A 13,876-nucleotide genomic window follows, 5' to 3' on the forward strand; every position below is an offset into this window, starting at 1 on the left:
AGATAGATAGATAGATAGTAGGTAGATAGATGATAGATAGATAGATAATAGATGATAGATAGATAGATAATAGATAGATAATAGATAATAGATAGATAGATGATAGATAGTAGATAGATGATAGATAGATAGATAGATGATAGATGATAGATAGATAGATAGATAGTAGGTAGATAGATAGATAATAGATAGATAGATAGATAGATAATAGATAGATAGATAGATGATAGATAGATGATAGATAGATGATAGATAGATAGATAGTAGATAGATGATAGATAGATAATAGATAGATGATAGATAGATAGATAGGTAGATAGATGATAGATAGATAGATAGATAGATAATAGATAGATAGATAGATAGATAGATAGATAATAGATAGATAGATAGATAGATAGATAGATAGATAGATAGATAGATAATAGATGATAGATAGATAGATGTAGTATATTTGAACTGGATGTAGATGCTGTCTATAATGGTATATGGGAGCAATCCTAGTACTCAGGAAGTAGAGAGGATACAGGCTCAGGAGTTGGGCATCTTTGGCCACATAGCAAGCTCAAGTCCATTGTACGTGAGATGCTCTTCTACACCCTTCCTTACCTCTACCCCTCCCCATGCAGAAAAGAAGCCAGTGGGGTATGGCTGCTTATACCTGTAATTCCAGTACTCTTCTGGGAGACTGAGGCCAAAGAACTGTTCTAAGACTGTGCTAGACAGCAAGACGCTTTATCCAAATATTATTTTTATTTAAAGGGAAACATAAGCCACAGACAGCAAAAAATTCTTTCTATGATACTTACTTGTAACCTGTGTCTGTAAGGAATTCGAGAAAAAGAAGGCAAATAATTCAACTTTAAAAATAGTGGGAAACATACTAGCATGTTTCACTAAAGATGCTATTCCCATGACTATTAAGTATACAAAAATATTCTAATCATCATTAGTCATAACGATATCATAGTGATATCATAAAGGTCATATAAACTGAAATAGGAGGCACCACCGTGCACATAGTGATGTGAGTAGGCCAGTAAGCTGAGCAAAGACATGGAGCCAGCAGGCTCTTCTTCCTCAGTGTGGGGTGTCCATGGCAGTCCCTCTGGGGAAGAGGTCAGCAACTTCTTTAAGAAAAGCACATACATTTCTCACAACCAGTGATTCCACTCGGAGGTAGTTACCCATGAGAATTGAGAGTGTATATCTGGGTTGGAGAGCTAGCTCAGCAGTTAAGAGCACTGGCTGTTCTTCCAGAGGTCCTGAGTTCAGTTCCCAGGAACCACATGGTGGCTCACAACCATCTGTAAGGTACTCACATACATAAAATAAATATCTTTAAAAAATTATTTAAAGAAAGAAAGTGTACATCCAACAGGACACCTGAACAGAAGTATTCACAACTACTTTTTTTACTCAATAGGAAAAAAATTTGTTTGTCAGTTTCATTGAGGTATTATTGACAAGTGGTGATTGTATGTATTATATCCAGCAAGTCTATGGCTCTTAACTGATAATGGCCACAAAAGGGGAAACGGTGCATGTAGATCAGAAAATGATGACACAACCACACAGCAACAGTAACAGCAACAACAAAAAGGCTACTAGCACCCACCACCTCCTGGGTGACTCCCAAACCTAAGTGACAGGAGCAAGGAGCAAAGGTCTGTTGAATATAGGATTCCATGAGTGTAATATTCTAGAACAGGGAGAAGTAGCAGGGATAGAGAGAAGATAGGGATGCGTGTAGACAATAGAAAGAAAGGATTGCCCCCAGAGGCCATAAGGGGACTTTCCAGTTAGAAGATAATGGAGTTGGTGATGACTATATAGTTTTCTTTTTATAATATAACGATAAAACACAGTAAGTGAATTATATATATACAGAATAATACATAATATTAGTTTAAATATCTTTATCCTTTCACACTCGTGAACTACCACAGAGAGTTGGCTACTCCTCTAGAGGATCTGGGTTCAATTCTGAGCATTCCCATGGTGCCTCACAACCATCTATCTGTAACTCCAGCCACAGGGGATCTGGCGCCTTCTTATGGCCTCCTTGGTCACTGCATATATGTGGTGCACTAAAGTACATGCAGGCAAAACAGCCATGCACCTAAAATAAAAGGAAGTATAAAGAGAAGGACAGTGAGATGGCATAGTAATCCATTCCTGTTAATTCTAGCACTTGAGAGGCTGTAGTAGGAATGGTGAGAGTCTAGGCTACATATGCGCATGTGTGCGCATGCGTACTCACATACACAAATTGTAAAGTTAAAATAATCACTCAAAAATGATTTCCTTTTCTTACCCCACCTCAACTAGGCTACGTTCCATACTCCATTCACCCATCTAGGCCAGACTGTGGAAGCCTGCTCCTCTTACACTTTTCCGAAGATAATGGGCTCAGCAAAGGTAACTTAGAATAAACTTAAAATGTAGTGTGTCATCTTTGTTGTCAAGGCAATCCTGTACTCTGTCTTCTTTCCTTGGGCAAAGCTTAAAGGATGATTACTTGTTCTATGACAAGGAGGAACCAGGCTAAGGGGCTATCTGAGGTAAGGGAAGGATCCGGGACATTCTCTGTAATTCCTCCTGCAGGGACAGTGTCTGACAGCTGCTGACCTAGAGCTGGAGCGCTGGTGGCAGCACAAGACCTTGGAATGTGTTTATGTTTCTAAAAGAGAAATTGTAGCTGTAGAGACATTTGCTCATCAGCCTCAGTTTTTATATTTCTATAAAAACTGTAATAGAAGCCACCCCTGTACCTCTTCAGTCATATGCTTAGAGCTCAACACTAGGAAAAACAGCCAGACAAGGGACTTTTGAATATTCCCAAATTAACCCTGTGGCCATAATTTTTCTCCACACCTCCATCCCATCCCACCTTGTTATCATTTACAGTACAAACAGAAAACCATAGCTACTAGGGGTTCAGTTCATTTCTGTCCTGGGCTTCCCATTCTTGCTGTTTCCCTTCTGGCCCCTCAAGGAAAAAAAAACAGTTATGATCTCAGCTGTTTGCAGACCCTTGTCCAGTAAGGCCATCAGCTTCCCTATTTCTGCAGTAGATAAGCAGCCCCGGGAGCCATGAGTACATCTGTGTCTCCCAAAAGATGGCTCTTCTGAAGTCAACCGAAGCTTTGCTTTATGAAGCTAGGGGGTCACATCTTGCTTTGCGTTGCAGGCAGCTGAGATGCTTCTCTTTGGGAAGAAGCTCACAGCAAGAGAGGCTTGTGCTCAAGGCCTTGTCACTGAAGTTTTCCCTGAAAGCACCTTTGAGACAGAAGTCTGGACCAGGCTGAAAACATATGCGAAGCTCCCAACAAACGTTAGTATCTGGGTTTTACTTTTGGGGACCAGGAAAACTATTTCCAAAGGGGAAAATGTGTCTCAGGAGAACACATTCTAACAAGACATGACCAATCTCTAGGTGGCTTAAAGCACTTCTGGATTTGGAGTTTAAAATTACTATTATGTTAGGAATTTGATTTTTGAAAGAACTTACCAGATAGACATTTCATTCTATGCTACAAAGGCAAAGGGGAGGTCCTTCATGGGAATGACCCCAGGAGGATGCCAGTAGACACCCAGCTCTTTTACTTTGGAACTCAGGTGGGAGGTGAGGAGGCTGTCTATACTTAGGAGATCCTCTCTATAGCACTTCCGTTTGTGTATGTGGCATCTAGCAGCTCTTACATTCTTGCTGTTGAGTATGTGATTCTGGAAGCAGGGGCTTTTGTATCCATATGGGGCTGTTTAGAAGGTACAATGACAGACCTGCCTCACACTCACTGTAGTGATCGCTACTAGTTGGGAAGCAGTGTGTCCTATTACATATGTCTCACAAAGATTTAACAAGATCTGTTTATTAAAGCAGAGGAAGTAAATAATAACATATATCTTGAGGGTTGGACAGATGGCTGAGCACCCAATGGCTGAGCAGCCAAGAGCACCAGCTGCTATTCCAGAGAACCATATTTAATTTCTAGCATTCACAGAGTAGCTCACCATCTGTAACTCCAGAACCATTACTCTTCTGGCCACTGTAGGCACAGCATGCGCATAGTGTACAGACACAGAAGCAGACAAAACACCCATACACACAAATAAACATTTTAAAAAAGTAGAATTTGCCAGGAATAGACATGTACACCTTTAAGCCCAACACTTGACAAGGAGAGGAAGGTGGATCTCTATGAGTTTGGAGCCAGCCTGGTCTACACAGTGTGCTCCTGACTGGCCAAGGTCACATACTGAGACCCTGCCTCAAAAACAAAAAGGAATAATGTAATATCGTAATATCATTACTGTCTGAATAACTTTTGACATTATTGTCACTTCTGTTTCATCAGGCGATGAGAGTTTCCAGAGAGTTAATCAGAAAACATGAAAAAGAAAAGCTACATACTGTTAATGCTGAAGAGTGTTCTGTAGCCCAGGAAAGGGGGATGTCAGAGGAGTGCACAAATGCACTCATGAACTTCATGTCCAGAAAGGCAAAGCTGTGAAGACTGTCAGAGTGGCTAGACTTCTCAGAGGAAGGATGTGCTGTGAGTTCTGGTTTCAGATGTTTGGACTATGCACACTCTTCTGTGCCCCGTTTCATTCCCAGCACAGCAGTTACAAGAGAGCCTCAATTATGACCAATAAAAACTTCTATAAAACACGCCTTAAGTATCTATGCAGGATAGCTAGGATTGACCTAACCCAAAGGGTGATAGAACTCTACAATGGAAGCTTTAAATCTCTAAAAGAGATAGAGAAAAACACTAGAAAATGGAAAGACAACCTATGGTCATGAATTGGTAGAATTAATACTATAACAATGACTATTCTACCAAAACCCATCTGTAGATTCAATGTTGTTCCAGTCAAAATCCTCATTTAGTTCATCATAAAAACTATTTCTTAAAATCCGTATGGATCCACAAGAGACCCCAGTATAACCAAAACGAGCCTGTACAAAAAGAGCAGTGCCATAGAAATTACCATTTCAGACCTCAAAATATACCACAGAGCCAAAGTGATAAAAGCAATTTGGGACTAGTACAAAAAATACATGTTAACCACTAGAACAAAATCAAACATGAGTACATGTAACTATAGCCTGCTAATATTTGACAAATGTGCCAAAAACATACACTTGAGAAAAGACAGCATCTTCAACAAATGGAGCTGGAAAGCCTGGATGACCACTTGGAGAAGAATGAAATTAGACCTGTACCTATCACCTTTCATAAAAACTGACACCAAATGGACCAAAGACTGGATCCTGGAACACTGAGAATGCTGGAAGAGAACACAGGTAGTGCTATAGATGACATAGGCATAGGGAAGGACTTTCTGAATAAGACCCCATTTGCCCAGTAATTGAGGCCAACAGTTGACAAATGGGACCTCAAAAAACTATTTCAAACCATCTGGAAATCAGTGTGGAGAGCCCTCAGAAGACTAATAAAGCTACCATATGACTCAGCTTTACCACTCCTCAGCAAATGCCCAAAGGTCTCCATATCCTATTGCACAGATACTCAGCCATGTTCATTGCTGCCCTATTCACAGTGGCTGGGAAATGGAAACAACCCGTCACAGCTACTTTTCTATTGCTGTGAAGAGACAACCACGACCAAGGCAGTGTCTAAAAGAAAGCATTTAATTGGGAGCTTGCTTAGTGTTTCAGAGGGTGACTCCATAGTCACCATGATAGGGAGCATGACAGCAGATAGACAGGCATTACACTGTAGCAGTAGCTAAGAGCTTATACCCTGGTCTGCAAGTTAGAGAGAGGGGTGTGGTATTGAACCTGTCATAGGCTTTTCAAATCTTCCAACAAGGTGTCACCTCTTAATCCTTTCAAAATAGTTCCACCAAATGTGGACCAAGCATTCAAATATATGAATCCTTGGAGGGCCATTCCCATTTAAACCACAAAACAATCTATATGTTCTTCAATTAGCAGTGGATAATTAAAATATGGCACATGCATACTATGGAATGCTATTCAGCCACAAAGAAAAATAAAATCATGAACTTTGCAGGCAAAACCCAGACCTAGAGACATAGATATCACATGTGGTTCCTAGCTTCAAGTTTTCAGATGTGAGTATATAACCTGGAGTAACTATAGAAACCAGGAAAGTAAAAGGGGAACACCGGGGGCCCAGTAGGAGCATATAAGGTACACATGATTTGAATGGAGAAACGGAAAATGAAGGGCTCTGATTAGGAAGGGATGGAGGACAGTGACAAGAGAGGAGGGTAAAATAATAGTAAGCATGTCTGAAAGGTCATAAGGAGTGATAATAATATACCATTAACATTTCATACATGTGGTTGCCCTTGGTTTTCCCCAGAAGTTGAAGGATGATTCCCTACTGTTAAAGACACCATGTACTTCAAACACAGGGCCCAGAAGACCCAAGCTACATATGATCTGAAAGTTGTCTCCATGAAGACTAACTTTCATGGTACCAAAAGGTGCCATGAAAGCTTCCAAGGGAGAGGAGGAAACATGATGTCTACCTAGCTGTGGATGCATATGAACCTTAACAATGACTAGCCTTGCATAATAACACCAGGAGTACAATAGTTGTACACATACTTTGGCAGTATTCAACAGCTCTCTAATTAGACTGAAGACCCATTTAACAAGAGAAAAAACATGATGGGTACTAGGAAATACTATCTACCCAAGGCTAGTGAAGCCATGGATCTTAGAGGTGAACCTACAATTGCCATGTTATTAAGCAGAGTAACTCCTAAGTACATTCTAAATATTTACCCTTATACTCACAAATAATTGTAGTTCTCACACATCATCAAAGACCATTCTCTTTGCAACAGACAGACACCAATCACTGAAAACCAGAATTGTTCAAAATGTAGAGAGCAAGAGGCCATGTGATACCAATACTAAGTCTCTATTGCTGAAGTGATACATCCACAAAACAATTCCTGTATCTAAAGCTCATGAATAATTGCAGAAGAGCAGGGGGTGGGGGAGTTGGAAAGATTGTAAAAAGCAGAGGAAAAGGAAATTGGCTGTGAGCGTGTGTCTCCTAGAAGTGTCAAAGAGGCTACGTCCATGTCAGTTCATCAACATGGCTGCCTAAACAAGCCCCGAACACCAATGGGCATGCTAAGATGGAAGGGGAAAGACTTACGAGCCTCAGCCTTAGACAGAACTAAAGACAACTGGGAATCGTTGAGAGTGGGTCTTCCCAATTGGTTATCCAATATCAAGAACTCAGCCCTAATATCATACACATATGAGGAACATTATACAGACTGAGGAGGTTGCATTTATGTGTTTACACACACACAAATATATATACACGAACAGTATATATTGTATATATATGATGTATGTGTATATATTATATAATGTTATATATATATATATATATATATATATATATATATATATATATATAGTGTGCAAAAACAAAAACAAAAAGAGGTCATGAATTTGAGAGGGATGAGAAGCAATGTAAGGGAGGGATTAGAAAGAGGAAAGGGAGGGGAAAATTATATAATTATAATCTGAAAAAACTTAGTTTTTTTGGCAATAAGAAGTCTTACATTTTTTGTCATGAATCGATGCTGCCATGAGCACTGGAACATTGAGCCTCCCGACATGGACTGAAAAGCACTCACAGCCTTACAAGCAGAGGTGACATCTCTGAACACCACGACAGCACTTTGTCGTCCACAAGGAGTGACTGAGATGATTGGGCCAAGTGCTGTCAGTCTTTGAATGACTGATTTGAGGTCCTCCGTGGGTTGCAAATTCTTTTTGGTCCACCTGGCAAGGGAGAAAATGAGAGGAAAACAAATAAGAATAGTCATTGCCACCCTTTCCCCAACATACACCCCAACATACTCAAGAGGCAAGAAGGGAAAGTGCATCATTTCATGGGAGAACAATGTTCTAACTTGGCAAGGCCTTTGATGAGCTTTCTGAAGCCTACAAAATCGGTATTTTGCTTTTTTAAATGCTTTTTCTGGTGAAGACCATTATAGAAAACCACAACTGATTGTTTAAAAAATGCAGTGTTGTGGAGCCCTGTCCCAACAGATGCATTTACAACCCAGCTCTTGCTAAGGCTTGGGGTTTCGCGGGTAGAAAGCTTGTAAGAGCCAGAGGAACAGGGAATTTTCTGTGAGATTGTCTCTTCTAGAAATGTCAGAAGCTACATAAACCCATGAAGTCTCACTAACGTGGCTGCCTAAAACTCTGAACAAGGATGACCACAGACATACTAAGGTGTAAGGGGAAGCCCAGGAGGTCTCAATCCTAGACAAAGAACTACAGGCAACTAAGGAAAGCCAAAAGGGAGAGATAGTCTTCCCCAAGGAAGAGCAAGCCAATTCGTTATCTATTACCAAATGGTCAGCCCTGAAAACATGTACATAAAACATGTATTTAGGAATATATAAATATCACTGTAAGAGGCCTGTAGGTTCTTGTGCTCAGGAATAAGGATTAGGGGAACCAGGAATGTTAAACACACATGGTTGTCATTTCAAAGAAAGAGATCTATAATCTGCCCAGAAGGCTGAGAGTTGACATCTTTAATGCCTGGTGACCCTTGAACTATCTGTGCAGCCTAGGCCACACTTGATCTTCCCCAAACCTTTTCCTTGAGGTTGATTGTTTCAGTCTGTCTACAGAATCTATCTTTATGGAAGATGTCACTTGTACAAAGAGTTTTGGTGTAGTCATGTCTTAAACTTTACTATGCACACAGGATTGTGCTATTTATCACCAGGAATTTTTTTTCCAAATTGTGCTGTGCTTAAATATGTCTAAAATTATATATGTGTGTGTGTGTGTGTGTGTGTGTGTATATACATACATACATATATATATATATATGTATATATACATATACATATATATATATGTGCCATGAATTTGAATTTGAAAAAGAGTAGAAGAGTAGAAGGCGGGTTTTAAAGGGAGAAAGAAAAGGAAAAATAATGTAATTATATTATCTCAAAAAGATGTAAAATAGTTAAATGCCATTAATTTTTTTCATTCACAAGTTTCTCAGTAGCTAACATATTAAAACCTGTACGTTTTTCTGCCTTAATTTTTATCCCATTATTATTAGTACACAGTGTTCAGTTTTATGGATGTGAACAGACGTAACCATTAATGTTTATTGACAAGTTACTAGTGCCTGTGTCCATCGTATTTTATCCCTTGAAAGTGATGTCATAGATTAAGGATGAGATTGATGCTGCTGTTTTCACAGGTTGAGGTTATAACACTGAGAGAGTGGAGCTTATCTAGAGTGAAATGACTCTGAAGTGCCAAAAAATTCACTTAAAAACCCAGGCAGAATCCGGTACTGCCACACCCCAGAAGCCAACTATTGTCCAAACCTCCTCTTCACTACAGCCAAAATCTCTGTAGAAAATATGGAAAGACACAAGATGAGGATCTTTAAATTGGGAGTAGATCAGGAAGGGTTGGAGAGATGGTTCTGTGATTAAGAGCACTGGCTGACTCTTCTTCCCAAGTACCCAGGTTCAATTCCCATCAGCTGTGTGGCAGCTCACACCTATCTGTGTTGTCAAGTTCTGTGATGTCAGCTCCCGAGCATCCAAGCAGTCACACAGGTGATTCACAGATATTCATGTAGGCTAGCCATCCATACACAGAAGGGGAAAAATGTCTGTTTTTAAAAAATTTTTATTGGGTCTTTGTGAGTTTCACATTGTGCACCCCAGTCCCGCTCATCTCCCGGTTCCCTCATATCTGTCCCTTTCCCTTGCAACCTTCCCCCCCAAGTTAAAAACATACAAACTGTCTTAGGGATTTACTGTTGTGAAATGACATCATGACCAAGCAATTCTTATAAAGACAACATTTAATTAGGGCGGCTTAATAGTTTAATTATCATCTCGTCAGGAAGCATGGCGGCAAGCGGGTAACTGTGGCCTGCCTGTGCTGTGTTTTGGAGGGCAGGTCTATGGGTGTCATGCAGGTCTCTGCCTTCCTCCTCTTATGATGTGCTGCCTGGTGGTAGGCGTGGCTTTATGTGCCTATGGCCTGCCTGGTCTACCCAGCAGTGGAGTGCAAGTCTGTGGATGTCTTTCCCTATGCACCTTGTGGCATGGCAGATCAAAGATCTCTGTCGTCCTCTTCCCATGCTATACTGCTTAGATTTGATTTGATTTTTATGTGTCCTAGGTAAAAAAAAAATGGCTTTGACTACTATCTTAAGGTGTCCTTGCTGTGAAGAGACACCATGACCAAGGCAACTCATAAAAACAAACAAAAACAAAGCAAAACAAAACATTTAATTGTGACTGGCTTACAGTTTCATAGGTTTCTGCCATTATCATTATCATATCAGAAAGCATGGCAGCATCCAGACAGACATGATGCTAGAGAAGAAGTTGAGAGTTCTCCATCTTGATCTACAGGCAGCTAAGAGAAGACTGGATTCCACACTGGGTGGAGTTTGAGCATAGGAGTCTTCAGAGCCTGCACCAACAATGACACACTTCTTCCAAAAGCCATACCTACTCCAATAAAGACATACCTTCTAATAGTGCCACTCACCCATGGGCCAAGCATTCAAACACGTAAATCTATGGAGGCCAAACCTATTCAAACCACCATAGCCATCAAGCCAGACATCAAGCTAAGATGTACATAGGACTTTCATCTGCTCTGCCCTGACTGATACAAGAACAGCATCACCAATAAGGTGCATCTTTGCCATTGCCAGAGGGGAATCTACTGTTTTTTGTTTTTTAAAAAAAGAACTTTCCTTAATTCTGGGCTTGAAATGCCAAGTCTCAGATTCGTGAACATGGCAACAGCAATCAAATGTAGCAAAGGCTTGGAAAATCAAAGTGGTATTGTCACTATCACTCAAGGAAATCAAGAATGAGCTACTTGTCTGAATCAAACCAAGTTGGTTACTTGCTAAAGCAATCCTCCAAATGAGTGTAACAAGACCCAACACGGCTGTGCAATGCTATAGTCACAGTGTCCATGACATGGGCTGACTCATTGGGCATGTGAAAGTTTGACTAGTCTCAATGAAAAGAATGAGGTGTGTCAATCCTAAGATTACTGAACACATAGACAAAGCTGATCTTCTAGATGTTTGCAGAAGGCCAGGAAAACCACACTTGTCTACATATGGACTTTCAGCTGATTAAAAATAAAGCCAAGTAGAAAATCTCAAATGGAAAAACCTGAAAAACGAATTCACTGAAGGGATTCACTGGCCAACTGTAGATGACAGAGGAAGAAATCAATGAAGCCAGGCACAGTGGCATACATCTGTGATCTCAGCACTCAGGAAGCAGAGGCAGGAGGATCCCAAGTTTGCAGGCCAGTCTGGGCTGCCTAGTGAGTCAGTGAGTGTAGAAAATAGAGGCATAAACATTACCATGAGGAGCAAAGTAACGTGCAAAGATATAGAGGTGTGAAAATGTTAGGAAAACCAGTGTGTGTGTTCGTGCATGCATGCGTGTGTGTGTGTGTGTGTGTATAGCAAAATGGGTGTACACACACGCATGCACACACACGCACACATGCACAGGGGAAAATAAAGAGGAAGTTCCAAGCTCCTGTTCTACCATAAATATCCAATGTAGAGCCAGCCATAGACTGAGCATCATAAGAGCCATGGAAACCAAGCATTTGTAACAAGTCAAATCAATCAAAAAGTCACATTGAAAATGGCTGCAAAGGGTTGGAGAGATTTCTCAGTGGGCAAGAGCACTTGATGTGTAAGCCTATTCAATACACACATAAAAGCTGGGCAGGACCACATGTGCCTGTAACCCTCAACATCGGAGACGTACCATGTGTATAGACCACAAGATGAATGGTGGCTAAAGTGTGATCTGTGCATAGAATGGAATGCTATTAACATTAAAATGGGAGGAAAGTCTGACACATGTTACAAGATGAATTCACGATGCCAAGTGAAATAGCCAAACCTAAAGGGACACATATAATTCTACTTTCCTGAAACATGTTGGATGGGAAAATTCATAGATTGAAAAAAAAAAAGGTTGCCAAGTGCCATAAAGATATGGAACTAGGTTATTGTTATTTTATGCATATAGAGCTTCAGTTGGTGACTCAAGGGATGGTAAGTGGTGGTGACAGAATATTGGTGTGAATGTACTCAGGGCCACTGGTCTGTACACAAAGACATGCTTCAACAACAAATTTAAAGCTTTATAGATTTTACTGTAGTTAAAACATCTTTATAAAATCACTAACAAGAAAATTGGAAGATATGACTAATTCAATAGACAGAGGGAAAGCACTGGACAAATGCACTGAGTCATGATAACAATTACACAGACAGCAACAGTAGAGAATTTCCTGAACTACTAAAGGGAATCTACAGAGATTTATAGAGGACATTTTATTGATTTTCCACCTCAGAATGAGAAAAAGAAATATCAAGGATGCATACTTCTGCCACATTGTACTGGAGATCTTAATTTTTACAATAAAATAAGGGGTAAAGGAATAAAAATAGAAATAAAAATGCCCCTGAATAATCCATAGGGAATTTTATGACCCAGCAATCTCACTTGTGGGCATTTGTCCAAAAGAAATGAAATCAGTTATCTCTATATATTTAAATTTTATAGTCTAATTCTGTGTGCATTATGATACTACTCACAAAAAAATATCCATTTTCCTATCTTCTGACATGGATTGTTTTATGGCTTCTACACCATGATTTCAGGTGCATTTCCTTGAGGTTTGGTCCTTGGAGATTTTCATCAATTTTCCTTCCCCAGTTTTGGTTCCAAGTTTATTTTCTTAGAGTCAGGGCTCCATGACTAGGTTTCCTTCTTGGATTATTTCTCTCTCTTGCAGGATCCTTTCACTCTCATCAGAGACTTTGAGAGCAGACAAGCATTTTTTTCTCCAGGACCTGCTTTCTCTGCAGTCTGGCAGCTGGCATCTGCCTAGTACTATGTGATTGTTCTTGAAATGTTGAAAATGGCAAACCCTACACATCACAACAAGATGGCTTCAGTGTCTTGTCTCCTGACTTAGAAGGGGTTCAATGGCTATCATTCCTGGCTACAAATTCTCTTCACCAAGAGAACATTCTAAAAATGGCAGGATCTGGGCCCCACTCCTGAGGTGACAACTCAAGTAGTCTTTTGAGGTTCCAGCAGGCACAGTGTGACTGTGCAGGCAAGCAAAAGGGATAGTTTAATAGTCTGGAACTCTGCCTGAACTGGGTTATGGACAACTCCTCATCCCCTTCCTCTTCTTTCTCTTCCTCCTCCTTTTCGAAGATGTACTTATTTTATACATATGAGTGTTTTTCCCATGTCTAGGATTGGGATGTCAGAAGAGGGTATTGGATTCCCCGGAACTGAAATTATAGATGATTGTAACATGTGTGTACTGGGAACTGAAGCAGAGTCCTCAGCAAGAGCATTTTCAGCTCTTAGTCACTGAGTCATCTCTCCAGCCCAACCCCCTTCTTCTAATAATGCACTTGGATGACCCACTCCTTTGCCACACATACTGTGCACACACACCCTCTCTGAACAATGCATCCAGCAACTTTGGACCCCTACCTGCTTTAGACTACATATGCATGTCTCTCTAAACAATAGAATAGGTTTCTCCTCCCTTAACATCAATCTAACATAGTTTCTTTTCAAATATATATTCCCAATGTATTTAGTTCCATAGGATTGATAGTCTGGTCTAGCCTAAATTAGTTTTAGTTCCATATGCAGCAAGGCAAAAACTATATCCTCAAGTAAATTTAGAGAGAGAATGTATTTATTATCCAATGCCTATGCATAGTTGGGTGTGTTTATAATTAAAATCAGATGCACTATAGGA

At 40.2% G+C, this 13,876-nt stretch overlaps 2 protein-coding genes across 2 annotated transcripts in view; one reads left to right on the forward strand and one right to left on the reverse strand.

Moving 5' to 3' along the window:
• The window catches only part of LOC114617561 (enoyl-CoA delta isomerase 3, peroxisomal-like), a 17,106-nt gene extending 12,430 nt beyond the window's left edge, over positions 1 to 4,676 (forward strand). The window contains exons 7-9 of the mRNA XM_028763134.1: positions 2,332 to 2,421; positions 3,194 to 3,337; positions 4,362 to 4,676. Of these exons, the coding sequence (XP_028618967.1) occupies positions 2,332 to 2,421; positions 3,194 to 3,337; positions 4,362 to 4,517 (390 nt within the window). The 3' untranslated portion in view covers positions 4,518 to 4,676. The remainder of the gene's footprint in view (positions 1 to 2,331; positions 2,422 to 3,193; positions 3,338 to 4,361) is intronic.
• CUNH6orf201 (chromosome unknown C6orf201 homolog) overlaps positions 1 to 13,876 on the reverse strand; it is a 34,880-nt gene that overhangs the window by 4,317 nt on the left and 16,687 nt on the right. Inside the window, exon 3 of the mRNA XM_028763135.1 lies at positions 7,591 to 7,813. Within this exon, the coding sequence (XP_028618968.1) occupies positions 7,591 to 7,813 (223 nt within the window). The remainder of the gene's footprint in view (positions 1 to 7,590; positions 7,814 to 13,876) is intronic.

Source organism: Grammomys surdaster, unplaced genomic scaffold, assembly GCF_004785775.1.
Source record: "Grammomys surdaster isolate TR1022 unplaced genomic scaffold, NIH_TR_1.0 137, whole genome shotgun sequence".
NCBI classification, from domain to species: domain Eukaryota; kingdom Metazoa; phylum Chordata; class Mammalia; order Rodentia; family Muridae; genus Grammomys; species Grammomys surdaster.